This window comes from Cynocephalus volans, chromosome 6 (genome assembly GCF_027409185.1).
Source record: "Cynocephalus volans isolate mCynVol1 chromosome 6, mCynVol1.pri, whole genome shotgun sequence".
Classification (NCBI taxonomy): Eukaryota; Metazoa; Chordata; class Mammalia; order Dermoptera; family Cynocephalidae; genus Cynocephalus; species Cynocephalus volans.
Genome location: NC_084465.1, coordinates 150,230,068 through 150,243,946, shown reverse-complemented (window position 1 = coordinate 150,243,946; position 13,879 = coordinate 150,230,068). Strand labels below are relative to the sequence as shown.

The 13,879-nt window shown below is 33.1% G+C and overlaps 1 protein-coding gene across 2 annotated transcripts in view; it reads left to right on the top strand.

The window, feature by feature from the left end:
• Positions 1-13,458, top strand: part of ITGB1 (integrin subunit beta 1) — a 41,993-nt gene extending 28,535 nt beyond the window's left edge. Inside the window, exons 10-17 of one of the 2 annotated variants that reach the window (XM_063099281.1) lie at positions 1,024-1,164; positions 1,340-1,539; positions 2,635-2,873; positions 3,097-3,319; positions 3,965-4,197; positions 5,841-6,007; positions 6,983-7,063; positions 12,216-13,458. In XM_063099281.1, the coding sequence (XP_062955351.1) occupies positions 1,024-1,164; positions 1,340-1,539; positions 2,635-2,873; positions 3,097-3,319; positions 3,965-4,197; positions 5,841-6,007; positions 6,983-7,057 (1,278 nt within the window). In that variant the 3' untranslated portion in view covers positions 7,058-7,063; positions 12,216-13,458. The remainder of the gene's footprint in view (positions 1-1,023; positions 1,165-1,339; positions 1,540-2,634; positions 2,874-3,096; positions 3,320-3,964; positions 4,198-5,840; positions 6,008-6,982; positions 7,064-12,215) is intronic. The other variant, XM_063099282.1, reaches the window with a different exon arrangement.
• The last annotated feature ends 421 nt before the right edge of the window (positions 13,459-13,879 follow it).

Here is a 13,879-nt window from a genome sequence, read left to right as displayed (position 1 = left end):
TTTTGGCCAGTTCTTCTCTTGCCATGTATTCAGAGGATACAGTTTTCTCTTTTCAAGAGGTACACACACACTTATATATACATATACTATAACATATGTAAAAATGTAAATATGTACGACTTGCCTGTTTGGAGAAGATTTATTGAATTGTTTTTTTCCCCCCATGTACAGAAAGAAGTTTTTGAGTTGAAAAGCACTGGTTCATAATCATTTTAAATAATCTGAAGGCATTTGTAATACTATGGTAAAAATCATGTATGCATACACCACCTTTACTCCCCAACCTTTTGGCAGGTTAGAATTTTAGATATTTTTACCTCATGCCATGGTGGTCCCAAAATGTTTTGGAGAGACCTGACTCAGAGAAAAATTTTTATGAAGGTTTTCAAGATTCCAGTTGTTCTGCGTCTTCCCCCGTAGTTGTTCTCCATTCTTAACAGGGTATTTTCCTAACACCTATACTTGGAGGGGTGTGAACAAGAGATAGCGTGGCACTGCAGCCTTCTCCATTTGTCCTGAGAAATAAATATTAGTTGCTCAATAGATGCTAATTGATATTTCAAATAAGCCCTGGCTTGAATCCTTCCTCCTTGGGGGTTTTTGGCCAGGACAATAATGGCTCGTAAGCAGATTTGTTCCTAGACTGCACAGTAGATGTTTACTGTAGTCCCTTGTTAGCTGAAAGGGGTAGAGGCAGAGGAGAGCCATTTTGCCAATGGAGAATGAAAATGTTAGGACTCCTCATAATTAATATTAGGCCTCTGCCTTGTATGATCATTAATATTTTAATTGAATAATTAACATAGAAATACTCTTTTCAATTGTGTGCATTATTTTACAGATTGGATCCTTAATAAGTAGAGCCTGTTTGGGTTCTGTTTTCTAGTCACTCAGTTGCATTTGGCATCAAAATATTTTATTGAAATGATGTTTTTTTCTGAACAGTTCATTTTACTCATTGGTTTTATGCATTCAGGTAGCATTTTGTTTAACTTTCCTATGTATAATTAGTCTTTACTTTAGTCCCTTTCCTCAGAAGTCATTTTGGAAAACAGCAAATTGCCAGAAGGTGTAACAATAAATTACAAATCCTACTGCAAGAATGGAGTGAATGGGACTGGGGAAAATGGAAGAAAATGTTCCAATATTTCCATTGGAGATGAGGTATGTTGTACAGTATAAACATTTTCTGTAGAAAAGAAAAAATTACTTATTTATAAGCAAATTTAGTTTATAATTTGAGAAACATTAAAAGAAATGAGTAGCTTTTTGAAATATTTTTTAGTAGATTTAAATTGCTTAGTTAGTTGTTAACTTAAACTTCCTTTTTTCCTTCAAGGTTCAATTTGAAATTAGCATAACTTCAAATAAATGTCCAAATAAAAATTCTGAAACCATTAAAATTAAGCCTCTGGGCTTCACTGAAGAAGTAGAAATTATTCTTCAATTCATCTGTGAATGTGAGTGCCAGAGTGAAGGCATCCCCGAAAGTCCAAAGTGTCACGAAGGAAATGGAACGTTTGAGTGTGGAGCTTGCAGGTAAGCTGGGAGTTGTTGCAGAATGACAGAGAGAGGTGTGTTGGTTTAGAGGGTTATAGGCAGGCTATGTTTTGGGACATCCAGGGAAAAATCTCTCTATTTGGAGCAAATAAAATACTGATTCCAACCACTGTCACTCACCACAAGATCAATTTGATGATCTTATGTGTGATATTTATAGAAAGTTCTTTCCTGCCTTTTTTTCTTAAGAAGGCTATTCTTTACTCTAAAATGAAAGCTTTTATAGCCATACGAGAAGTATATTCAGCAAACTGGTAAGATTTGGGTTTTTCTGCCATATGATAGCAATCTGAATTTTGTAGAACAAAATAGGCTTATGTAAAATATGTTTATAGGAAAAGGTTTTAGAAAAATGTGTCAAACTGATAATGGTGATTTTTACCTGGGAAATGGAATTAGGAAGGAATAAAGGATGCTTACCTTGTACTACGTGTACTTCTGCATTATTGGAATAATTTTCCAAAAATAAACATGTGTTGTAAAATTGAAAGAGAAAATGGTATTTCCAGAACATAGAATCTACTACTAACAAAACTTTAATCAAATTATCTAAAATTTTATTTTCACACTGTGGCTACTTTTTAAATTAAAAACTAAAACTGAATATACTCTGAATACAGCTTTCTCCTTAAAAGAGTAAAGAGAGGAGAAAGTATTTTGACCTAAATGTCAGCCCAAATAACTAGGGTTAGAAGGGTTATTAAAATGAGAAAAATATGTGGATAATATCCCATCAGTTATTAACTGTGTGTTCTAAATATAATTTTTAATTTCCACATTGTACATATCCTGTTTGGGTCATGCAGATCCATTTTTATTATGTTTTCATCTTGATCTAAATTGCTACTTTACTGAAGAAAGTTTATTTCTAGGCCCTTGCATATGTGAACTTGAATGGCTAATGTGTGTGTTCACATGTACATTTTCATACATGTCTGTGACGTGTGGCATGAACACTACCATCCAGTTTGAAGACATTGTTCAGTGTTGTTCTCCCAGTCTTTCTGACAGAAAGACTTGTTATTTTAAATCATTTTTATTTTATGTGATTGCAATTTTGGAATCTTTCTTTAGGTGCAATGAGGGACGTGTTGGTAGACACTGTGAATGTAGCACAGATGAAGTGAACAGTGAAGACATGGACGCTTACTGCAGGAAAGAGAACAGTTCAGAAATCTGCAGTAACAATGGAGAGTGCGTCTGTGGACAATGCGTTTGTAGGAAGAGGGATAATACAAATGAAATTTACTCTGGAAAATTCTGCGAGTGTGATAATTTCAACTGTGATAGATCCAATGGCTTGATTTGTGGAGGTGAGAAAAGGACCTGAAATAGTTCTAAAATGTGATCCCATCTAATACAATAAAAAATGTTAAGCGCTTACTCGGTGAAAAAGTAGGAAAGGGGCAGCCTGGAGGGGTCAGTCCATTGCTTAGATACACTTTCTTCCATGTTGTTGCTTATTTTTACTTTTAAATCAATGCTCTGACTTTCTATTTTTACCATTATTTTGAGAAATGATACTTTTAATCTCAGGAAATGGTGTTTGCAAGTGTCGTGTGTGTGAATGCAACCCCAACTACACCGGCAGTGCGTGCGACTGTTCTTTGGATACTTCTACATGCGAGGCCTCAAATGGACAGATCTGCAATGGCCGGGGCATCTGTGAGTGTGGAGTCTGTAAGTGTACAGATCCCAAGTTCCAAGGGCAGACTTGTGAGATGTGTCAGACCTGCCTTGGCGTCTGTGCAGAGCATAAGTGAGTATTTCCTAATTGCTTGAAATAGTTGATATGTATTCTCTGCTCACCTGAGTATTATCACTAGAACCAGAACAGTGCCACTGTTAGGTTGCACTATAAATATCTGCCCCATGGAAGCCCACCTTTTAATTCTTAAAAATTCTTTCTCAATCACTAGGTATATTACATGATATTGAAGTGTGTCATAAGAAAGTTGCTATTTTGATCTGAATTTGCTATATAATGAATCTGTGTAGTAACCTTTGTTAAATTAGCATTACTAATTGCTTAATTACTATCTTTTGACTAAATTAAGCAAAATTGTAGGTTTTTCCCATTGAAGAATTATTGTGCCAGTAACACACTGTTAAATTTTTGTGGTTTTATTATGTATTTAATACGTGAAAGTGCTAGTTTTATTTTACTACCTTTTATTTCTTTATCAGGATTTTAATTTAAACTGTAATAAATCTGTAATTTCATTTGGGAAACAAGCATCTTTTTACATTCTTTTCCCATTCAGAAATGTGGTATACCTTTTCATTTATTCAAATCCTCTTTTATAGCTCTTGTTGTCATGTGAGCTTAGCACACAAAATAATCTTTAAGCAGACATTTATCATAAATAATAAATTTTAAAGGTAATAATTTGTGTTTTAACAGAGAATGTGTTCAGTGCAGAGCCTTCAATAAAGGAGAAAAGAAAAACAAATGCGCACAGGAATGTTCATATTTCAACATTACCAAGGTAGAAAATCGGGACAAATTACCCCAGCCAGGCCAAGTAGATCCCCTGTCCCATTGTAAGGAGAAGGATGTTGACGACTGCTGGTTCTATTACACATACTCAGTGAACGGGAACAATGAGGTCATTGTTCATGTTGTGGAGACTCCAGGTAGAAATCTAATAATTTCAAAAATTCTTTTCATTTTTTTTGTCTTGTTTCTACTGTTCAGGCCTATTGTCATTTTCCCTACTATTCAGAAACAGCCTCCAGCTGAACTATTTTAGGTTCAAGTTCAGAAACTGTTTATCTCTCAAAGCTTAAAATAGTATTTAATTAAATATATAAGAAATAAGGAAAAGAAAATAAAGTTTAAAGTTTCTGAGTGGAGAGTTTGAAGATTAAATGCAATAATTTGTACAAGGCTTTTAGAATAAAGCCTGTCACTTACGAGGTACTCAGTAAAAGTTTTATCGTTGATGGTATTTAAATTTGAGCTTGATTTAGGCTTGGATACTGGGGAAGATAATTTGTTAAAAGATATTGCAAAGTGTTGAATTTGTTCATCTTCTTAAAAGGTAAAACATTTTTTATCTTGGTTTTTCTAGTAGCTTTTTTGTAGATTCTTTGGAATTTTCTACATTAGTATACAGGTTTTTGTGTAAACATAAGTTTTCATTTCTCTTAGGTAGATTCTTAAGAATGGAATTTTGAAGCATATAAGCATATATTTAACTTTATAAGAAACTGCCGAGCTGTTTTTTAAAGTCTCTGTACTGTTTTGCATTATCAGATAGGTATTTTGCAAATATTGTCCAGCAGTCTGTGCCTCCTTTTCTTTTTGTTTTAACAGTGTGTTTTGAACGCCAGAGGTTTCAAGTTTTTTTCTTTTATGGATCTTGCTTTTACTATTGCATCTAAGAACTCTTTGCCTAATTCAAGATTGTAAGAATTTTTCTCCTGTGTTTTCTTCTAGAATTTTTAATAGTTTCTGGTTTTACATTTAGGTCTATAGCCCATTTTGTGTTAATCTCAGTATATGGATTGAGGTTCAGGTTTTTTGCATATGAATGTCCAATAGTTCCAGCACCATTTGTTGAAAAGACTATCCTTTCTCCACCTTTGTTGAAATTCAGCTGACCTAATATGTGCAGGCCTATTTTTGACTCTATATTCTGTTCCATTAATCTGCCTGTCTGTCCTTTAGCCTTATCATACTGACTCTTAGCTTTATAGCTAATCTTGAAAGCAGGTAATATGAGTCCTCCAATTTTGTTCTTTTCCAAAAGTATTTTGAAATACTTATCTAGTTCTCTTCCTTCCATGTACATTTAAGAATTAGCTTACTGATTTCAACAAAAGTTCTGCTAGGATTTTGATTGGGATTGCACTGAGTTTATAGATAAAATTGGCAAGAATTGACATCTTAACAGTGTTAAGTGTTCTAATAGCTTTCCATTTATACAGATCTTTGACTTATCAGTATTTAGTCATTTTTAACATGCAAGTGTTGCACATAGTTTGTTAGATTTATACATAACTTTTTCATGAGTTTTTCATATTATTATGATACCATTTATTAAATTGCAACTTCCAATATGTAGATATAAATTTATATATATTCATTTAGAAAAATATATGATTATTATTGATCATATATCCTGTACCCTTATAAATTCACTTGTTCTAGTAGCTTTCTTGTGTTTTTATTCCTATATGTCTTTTATAAGATACTGCACAGCCCTTTGTGGTTATGGCTGGACTCTGCACATATTAATCCCTTGTGTACTCATTATTACCTTCTTATTTTCCAGAGTGTCCCACTGGTCCAGACATTATTCCAATTGTAGCTGGTGTGGTAGCTGGAATTGTTCTTATTGGCCTTGCATTATTGCTGATCTGGAAGCTTTTGATGATAATTCATGACAGAAGGGAATTTGCTAAATTTGAAAAGGAGAAAATGAATGCCAAATGGGACACGGTAAGATGCAAAACATCTAACACTAAGGTGGCTTATAAGGTAAATGTAATGTTTCTAAGACTTGTTTATTAACTGTAAGACTGATTATTAAAGTCCTCTTTAAATATTTTTTTATTCCCCTAAAAGTTCATTATTCAAAGAGTCTGCATTTAGTGAAAAACACAAAGCATCCTAAATATATCCCATTGAAACAAAATATTATAAGAATTTATGTTCTGTTTACTGTGGCCAATATTTTTATTTCTTTATTAGTTTTGATCTTTAATCTGCTCTTCTGCCTTTTTATCTAATGTAAAATAGAATCCTAAATAATGTTATCTGTGTGGCAAGCTATTCAATGGGAAGCTTCTCTCTCTCTCTCTTTCTTTTTTTAAAACAAAAACCCTTAAGTGGAAAGCAGCCAGACTCAAAAGGCTACATACTATATGATTCCATTTAAGTGACATTCTGGAAAAGGCAAAACTATTGGGGCATGTGTCAGATCAGTGGTTGCCAGGGGCTGGGGTAGGGGAAGGCTTGACCACAAAGGGGCACAAGGGGTCTTGGGATAATCTTGATTGTGGGTGTGTTTATTCACTGAAAACTCATTGACCTCTGTATTTTAAAAAGATGTATTTTACTCTCAGCAAATTATATCCCACTAAACCTTGCTTTTTAAAAATCTGAAAAGCTGTGCCTAAAAGTTTATGCTAGCATTTAGTGCTTTGAAATAGGGGGTCACTGGGAGAGGTGGCCAAATGTTGGCCCTTGTATATTCATTTTTTGATACAAAAAGGCAATGCCAATCTTTGGTATTTTAAAATTGTAAATAAATTTTAGTCATTTGCATTTTACTACAATTTGCTTGAGTTTTAAAAACAATTGTGAATTTCACAAGTGTAGAAATAGTAAAAAATTCTCTTTTATAGTGTTTAAGCACTATAAGTGTTATTTTTTTTCTGATGAAATCATTAGAAACTATTTCTTTTACTTTAGCAAGAAAATCCGATTTACAAGAGTCCTATTAATAATTTCAAGAATCCAAACTATGGACGTAAAGCTGGTCTCTAAGTTGCCGTTCGTATTTTCTTTCACTTTCTGTCTTTGCATGTGAACTTTTATCCTTTTTTACTGCACTGTGTGTCCTTTATCACTATGGCTATTTTTTAAAAGTCTGGCTTTATTTATATGGCTATATTGTGGCTTTTCTTTTTGCGTGTTAACTTAGTGTTTAAAAGGACGTTACGATAAGTATGGTATAGAAACAGCAGCTGTGTTGTAATAAGAAGAGAATGTGCTTTGCAATCAGACACATCTAGGGGCGAATCCCAGCTCTTTCACTTACTAAGTAGAACAGCACTGAGTCACTTCACTTCTCAGAGATTTAGTTTCTCATATCTATAATAGCAAGTCAGTAATATCTATTATATGGGGTGGTTATTTCTAGCAAATGAACTTGAATATATGAAGTCAGTCTGTCAGCTATCATCCTCGTGATAATCCTATGCCATAATCCCATGTTATCCTTATATAACAAATTACTGTGTGTAAATTTTAGGGTTGAATAGTGAAAAATTGAACATGAAATCTAAATTGCAAAATAGGAAAATGAATGTAACCTGGTCTAACGTTTGTATAGCATACAACCACACTATCATTGTTATTGGTTCTAGAAAGATTTTGAGATTTAGTTTTTGATTGTAAATTGAAATTCCTTAAAAGTCAGAAGACCATATATATGTGTGTGTGAATAATTCTAATTTTCAAATCTAGGATTGAAATTTTTTATATAGCAAAGACTTTAAAAAGAAAAGTCTTATTATAGTTTTAAACTATAATAAGTTGAAAATTTCACAATTATAGTAAGGCTTACTTATTCTGTTCTCTAAGTTTGGGTAAGTTATTTCGGTGGATGCATATTTTACCTGGATGACAAATTTATCATATTCTTTTTTATCAGTAGTGGACAGAATTATTTCTTAAATAGTTTCAAACTGTTTATATCTGAATTTTCATGAAATGTTTCCAGCATATTTTAATATAATTATGTGAGCCCCTAAAACACTCTGAAAGAAAGGTTAATTGTGATTAGAACCAAATTCTCTTGACTGGTGACCCAGAACTCTTCTTTTCTTTCCCAATTGAGTGAATGTATTAGAGCCCGGAAAGATTCAGCTTTTCTCACTTCCTACCTTATTGTGCAGATAATGATGTTGTTGGTAATAATTATTATAATAACAATAGCAAACACTTACTTACAAGATACTTGTGTCTCAGGCACAGTTCTAAACACATAATCTATGTTTATTTAATCATAGTGAAAAAAGTAGGAATCCTTTTTATTCCTATTTCACACGAGAAAACTGAGGCACAGAAAGGTTAGGTCACTTGAACAAGTTCACATAGCTAGTTAGTGGGAGAGCTGTGATTCACACCCAGGCAGTTGGGCTCCGTGGTCCATGTTCTTATCCACTGCATTATACTGGTAGCAGTCACGTATCCTCAGGAGACTGTTACCAGGTTAGGAAGAGATAGATCCCTCTTTATAGAGAATTATAGCTTTTTGACAATTTGTTGTGATTCAGAGTAACACCACTGCTGTGGGCAAACATAACTGGGGAATCGCTATTACATATAGCTCGACTTTGCAGTTATGCTTACTTGCTAACATTAGGAGTGTACTTATAAAACAATAATGAATAAGAGCCAAAAGTACAAGACTGTCTAATATTTTTAAGGGACATAGGAAATACCAATAATATTAGAAATCATTAGCTTGTCAGTTTTTTTTATTTCTAAGCAGAGTTTAAGACTTTTTAAAGTTAAATTTGATGGCAGAAAATTATAGTCAAATTCATATATAGGCAGATTGGTACATTATTGTATTAGTCTGACACTTGTATTCTTTATCAGAAAGTCATTTTTGCAGGAAAACTGATTGGCCAATGAAATTGCTGGGATTTTTTCTTCTTCTTGTAGGTCAAAAACAGTCAAATATTAACAATTTGACATGGTTATTTCTCACATGAGAAAAAATTTTTATTTGTTATCATCTGTGCTGGATGTTTAATTGTACAAGTACTTTAAAGGAAATTATCAATAAATGTTATTTAAACTTAGTGTTTATATTGTTAACTTAATTTTTGGCTAAAATGTTACTTCTTCAGCCAAAATAAGCTTTTTAAGTAATTCAAGAAGCAAAAATTTGATAAAAATTTCTTTATGCATTGGGTGAAGTTCAGGCAAATTAACGGCTATAGATTGGTGTAAGAGATATTTTCCTGAGAAAAATTAAAGTAGAAAGTATGAAAGAGTATCAAGAAATTAAGACAAATTATGGATTGTAAAGTACTTTATTAATATGGGACCAGGACTTGCCCATCAATTATGTCATTAATATATTTGAGATAATTGGCAGGCACTGTAATTATTTGGCACATAAGACTACCATGTAGGCACGTTAAAAAAATATATCAGATTACCAACTTGCAGCTGTTAAAGTGAATTGAAAAAATAGTCTGACCTCCTCTGGGGTTATGCAAATTTAAAAGTGGATTTCAAATCTCCCACAGTTATACATTGTATATTTAATATATTTTAGAAATTGTTCTATAGCTGCCACTTTCAGCCATTCCAGAGTGAGTACAAGGATGACATTTTACTGAGTACAGAGGGCTGGCTTCATTTTAGAACACATCCCTGTTCTCTTGATTTAAATAAGCTTTGGTTTTTGTTGGGGTGGGCAGTGGGGTTGCACTCTGAACAATGGAAACTAATCTGAATTATTTTAGTTTACCTCCATTTAAAATGCTGCCTAATGCAGATAGTTTAATTTTACCTCTAACCTTGCATGTTAGACTTTTGTTTGGATGGACTTTAAAATAATAAATATAAATGTTTGTGTATGTAACAAAGCACAATTTTCTCCAAAGGTAAGTTCTTCCATATAAGTTATACTTTGGACATATCAATAATATGGGGCTTTTTTTTTTTTTTTTTCTTTTTTGTTTTCTGATTTTTGGTTCTTCCCTTACAGTTCTTTGGTATCAAATATTAGATTTAGCTAATGCATTATTTTAAAGAAACTTAATTAAATAGTAATTTGTTTACCCAAAATATTTGAAAGAATGGGCAGTACTAGCCTCTGTACTCATAGGATGGAAATGAGTCTAACTAATTTGCACTCTGTGACTTTTTAAGAAGGTAGTTGCTAGGATCCAGTTTCTTGACTCCCATATTGAAATGTCTGCTGTAAAGTCTATATAATAATGTATTAGCTGCAATTGGGATTAAAGTTCAGAATTTGATATTCTATATAATTTTATCATCCAAATTGTATGGTGTTTGTCTCTGAGGGACTCTGAGTTCCTCCATGTCTCTGAAACAGCTAGTCAAGTTGTATTTTGAGGAGTAGGGAGTGAGTGAGGGTTTAGTCATCATGTCATGTTCTGACTGGTTGTCAGACTAACTGCTGAGCTAAAATCACAGGGATTACTTGGCATTTCTTTGTATGCTATACTTTGTTTCCCTGAGTGGTTTCCCTTATACAGGATAAAATTCAAACTTTTTTTGTTGGCATACAGGACCTTTTATGGTTTGGCAGTGCCTTTCTTTCTTGTGTTCTTGCCTTTCCCCACAACCAAAACATACACTCATACATGCACACTTAAAAATTTCTGAATTTGGGCCGAGCCCGTGGCACACTCGGGAGAGTGCAGCGCTGGGAGCGCAGCGACGCTCCCACCGTGGGTTCGGATCCTATATAGGAATGGCCAGTGCACTCACTGGCTGAGTGCCGGTCACAAAAAAAGACAAAAAAAAAAAAAAAAAAAAAAAATTTCTGAATTATATATATTTCTACATAAATGTACCGTTCTTTTCCCTGCACCTTGACTTTGCCTGTATTTCTGTTTACCTTTCAATAATTAGTCAGTTTCACTCGAAAATATCCTACCCTGATCTTCTTAAAGTTAATCACTTTTTTCTTTTTTCCCACATTATGTACATAATTCTGTTTTGTACTATACAGAATACCATATTTTTCACATCTGTCATCCACCAAACTTTACCTCCTCGAGGGCAGAAATTGTGACAATAAAAGCCATATCCAAATTTAATCTGCAGTGAAGTGTGAATACAATTTAAAAACAAAAATTATTTCTACATTCTTTCTCCACATATTTTTTAAAAATTACCTGCAAGTGGTTTTATAGTAAGAAATAAAACTAAACATTTTAAAATCTTAAGTTTTCCCTAAAAAATTATTGCCTTGATAGTTAACAAATATTTTGATTTGTACTCACTATAATTTCCTCTGATAAAGAATTATTTGGACACATTTATTGCTAGGCTTTCAAGCCTACTTTCAGTTCATAAGAACAGGACAAAAAAGAATGTTGCAGCAGATATTTAAATGTTGCACTTAGCATAAGATAATTTTTAAAGAAAGTGATGGTGCGGGTTGTATGTTATTTTTCTGTTTAAAACATCACTGTCAGTATAATTTTGGATCTTGAAAGATCTCCTGTGTTTACGGCTTGGAGTCACTTGCTGGGCATGGTTTCAGTTCTCTTTACTAATGTACAGTATTGCAATAAAACATTTCACCTATATGATATTGAAGAATAACAATTATTTCATGAGGAATAGTAATGATTTTAGTCAACGTTCTGAGCAAGTTTGGCAGTGTAACTTGGTGGAGGCACAGTGCCCTCAGTGATACTCTTATAGCCTTACCACCCCCTCTAAATCAGTGACTTTTATGGAAAAGTCCCAGAAGCACAACACCTTCACAGTGATGAAAGCCAAGAATTCCTGTTTGGATTACTGTGCACCTTCTGTGCACAATGAAGTGATAAGAATCAGGCATTTGATGGCAGCAGAGTTAATGTTTTTTAAGATAGGCATTAAAAACTAGTTCAAAGGAGAGAACCCATGATAACAGCACATTTTTTTGCTATGGAGAACATTCTTGAATCAACCCTCCAATGGAGGAAGGACTGAAGAATGAAATAGTACCAGGTAATGGAGACATCATTAGAATTGTAGAGCAAAGCTTTCATTTTTCGTTTTTGTATAAGCCTTTTCAAAAATTGTGATATCTGTACAGATAAAATGGAAATGACTTCTTAAAATGACTGTAACTTCCAATATTGATTGATTTATAAAATACTACTACATGATTTTAGTGGTGTAACTGATAATTTTCCCCACTTTTTTTTTTTTTTAGGGTGAAAATCCTATTTATAAGAGTGCAGTGACAACTGTGGTCAATCCGAAGTATGAGGGAAAATGAGTACTACCTGTGCAGATTTCACAACACTGAATGCAACGTAGCAGTTTTCGTAGTCACAGTGAGGTAGTTGTAGGCAGCATTGCCATGGATTTAGTCATGCGCAAGTTTTGAAAATGTACAATATGTATAATTTTTTAAAATTTTTATTATTTTGAAAATAATGTTATAATTCATGCCAGGGACTTGACAAAAGACTTGAGACAGGATGGTTATCCTTGTCAGCTAAGGTCACATTGTGCCTTTTTGACCTTTTCTTCCTGGACTGTTGAAATCAAGCTCTTATTGGATTAAGTGATATTTCTGAAGTGATTGAAAGGGCAGTAGTTGGAGTAATGAGCATGATGAGAGTGTCTGTTAATCATGTATTAAAACTGATTTTTAGCTTTACATATATGTCAGTTTTCAGTTACACAGAATCCAAAGTAAATGTCCTGCTAGCTAGTTTAGGATTGTTTTAAATGTGTTATTTTGCTGTTTGCCTATTAGACATGACTTATGACTTATCTGAAAGATGAGTATGATGAGAGTTACTGGTATAAAATAGTTTTGAAATAGTTGATCTACAAAGGCCATGGGAAAAATTCAGAGAGTTAGGAAGGAAAAACAAATAGCTTTAAAACCTGTGTGCCATTTTAAGAGTTACTTAATCTTGGTAACTTTTATGCCTTCTCTTTATAAATTCAAGCCTTGGATAAAAGTCTGGGAAATTTTCTGCTAAAAAGTCCTTGATTTAGCACTATATACATAAAGGCCATAATTTACATAGTTTTGCTGAATGGGGACCTTTTGGGTTGAATTTATTTTATTATTTTTATTTTGTTAAATGTCTGGTGCTTTTTATCACCTCTTCTAATCTTTTAATGTATTTGTTTGCAATTTGGGGTAAGACTTTCTTGTCAGTACTTTTTTTTTGAAGTTTTAGCTGTAAATTTGCCTTTTTAATGAACATGTAAAGTTGTACTGTGGCTTACACAACAGCTGTCACTTAACACAAGTCTTACTTTCTCTTAGTGCCATAACAGACCACTGTATATGTACTCCTCACTGTTTGAGTTGCCCATCTTGTCTCATACTAGTCACATTCTTGTTTTAAATGCCTTTTAATTTTAACAGTTCACTTTTTACAATGCTATTTACTGAAGTTATTTATTAAATAAAAATGCCTAAAATACTTAAATTGCATGTTTTGGCTCTATTTTGATATATTTTATCAGTTTGTGTGCAGGAAATTTTTATAGGCTAAAGAAATTGAGGAAAAACATCTCTGGTGGGTATTGAAGAAGCTAAAACAATTCTTTTTTTAAAATAGGTTGTGCTAGAGAGAGTGGTATGGTATAAGGAGAGTGATGTGGTAAAATATAGACTTTAAGACTATATATGGAATCTCTAAATAATACTGGATAGATCTTCATCCCCCTTTCCCTGGAGATAGATTTCATCCCTACATTAGGCAGAATTAACTCTTTATGAACATCATCTTAGAGTTGTTAGTAGAAGCTGGAAATTATATAATTTTTAAAAAAATATGGAGAGAGGATTGTCACTTTTTAATGAGAAAAATTAGGGAAATTTGATATTTATTTGGCTTTGGTTTATTT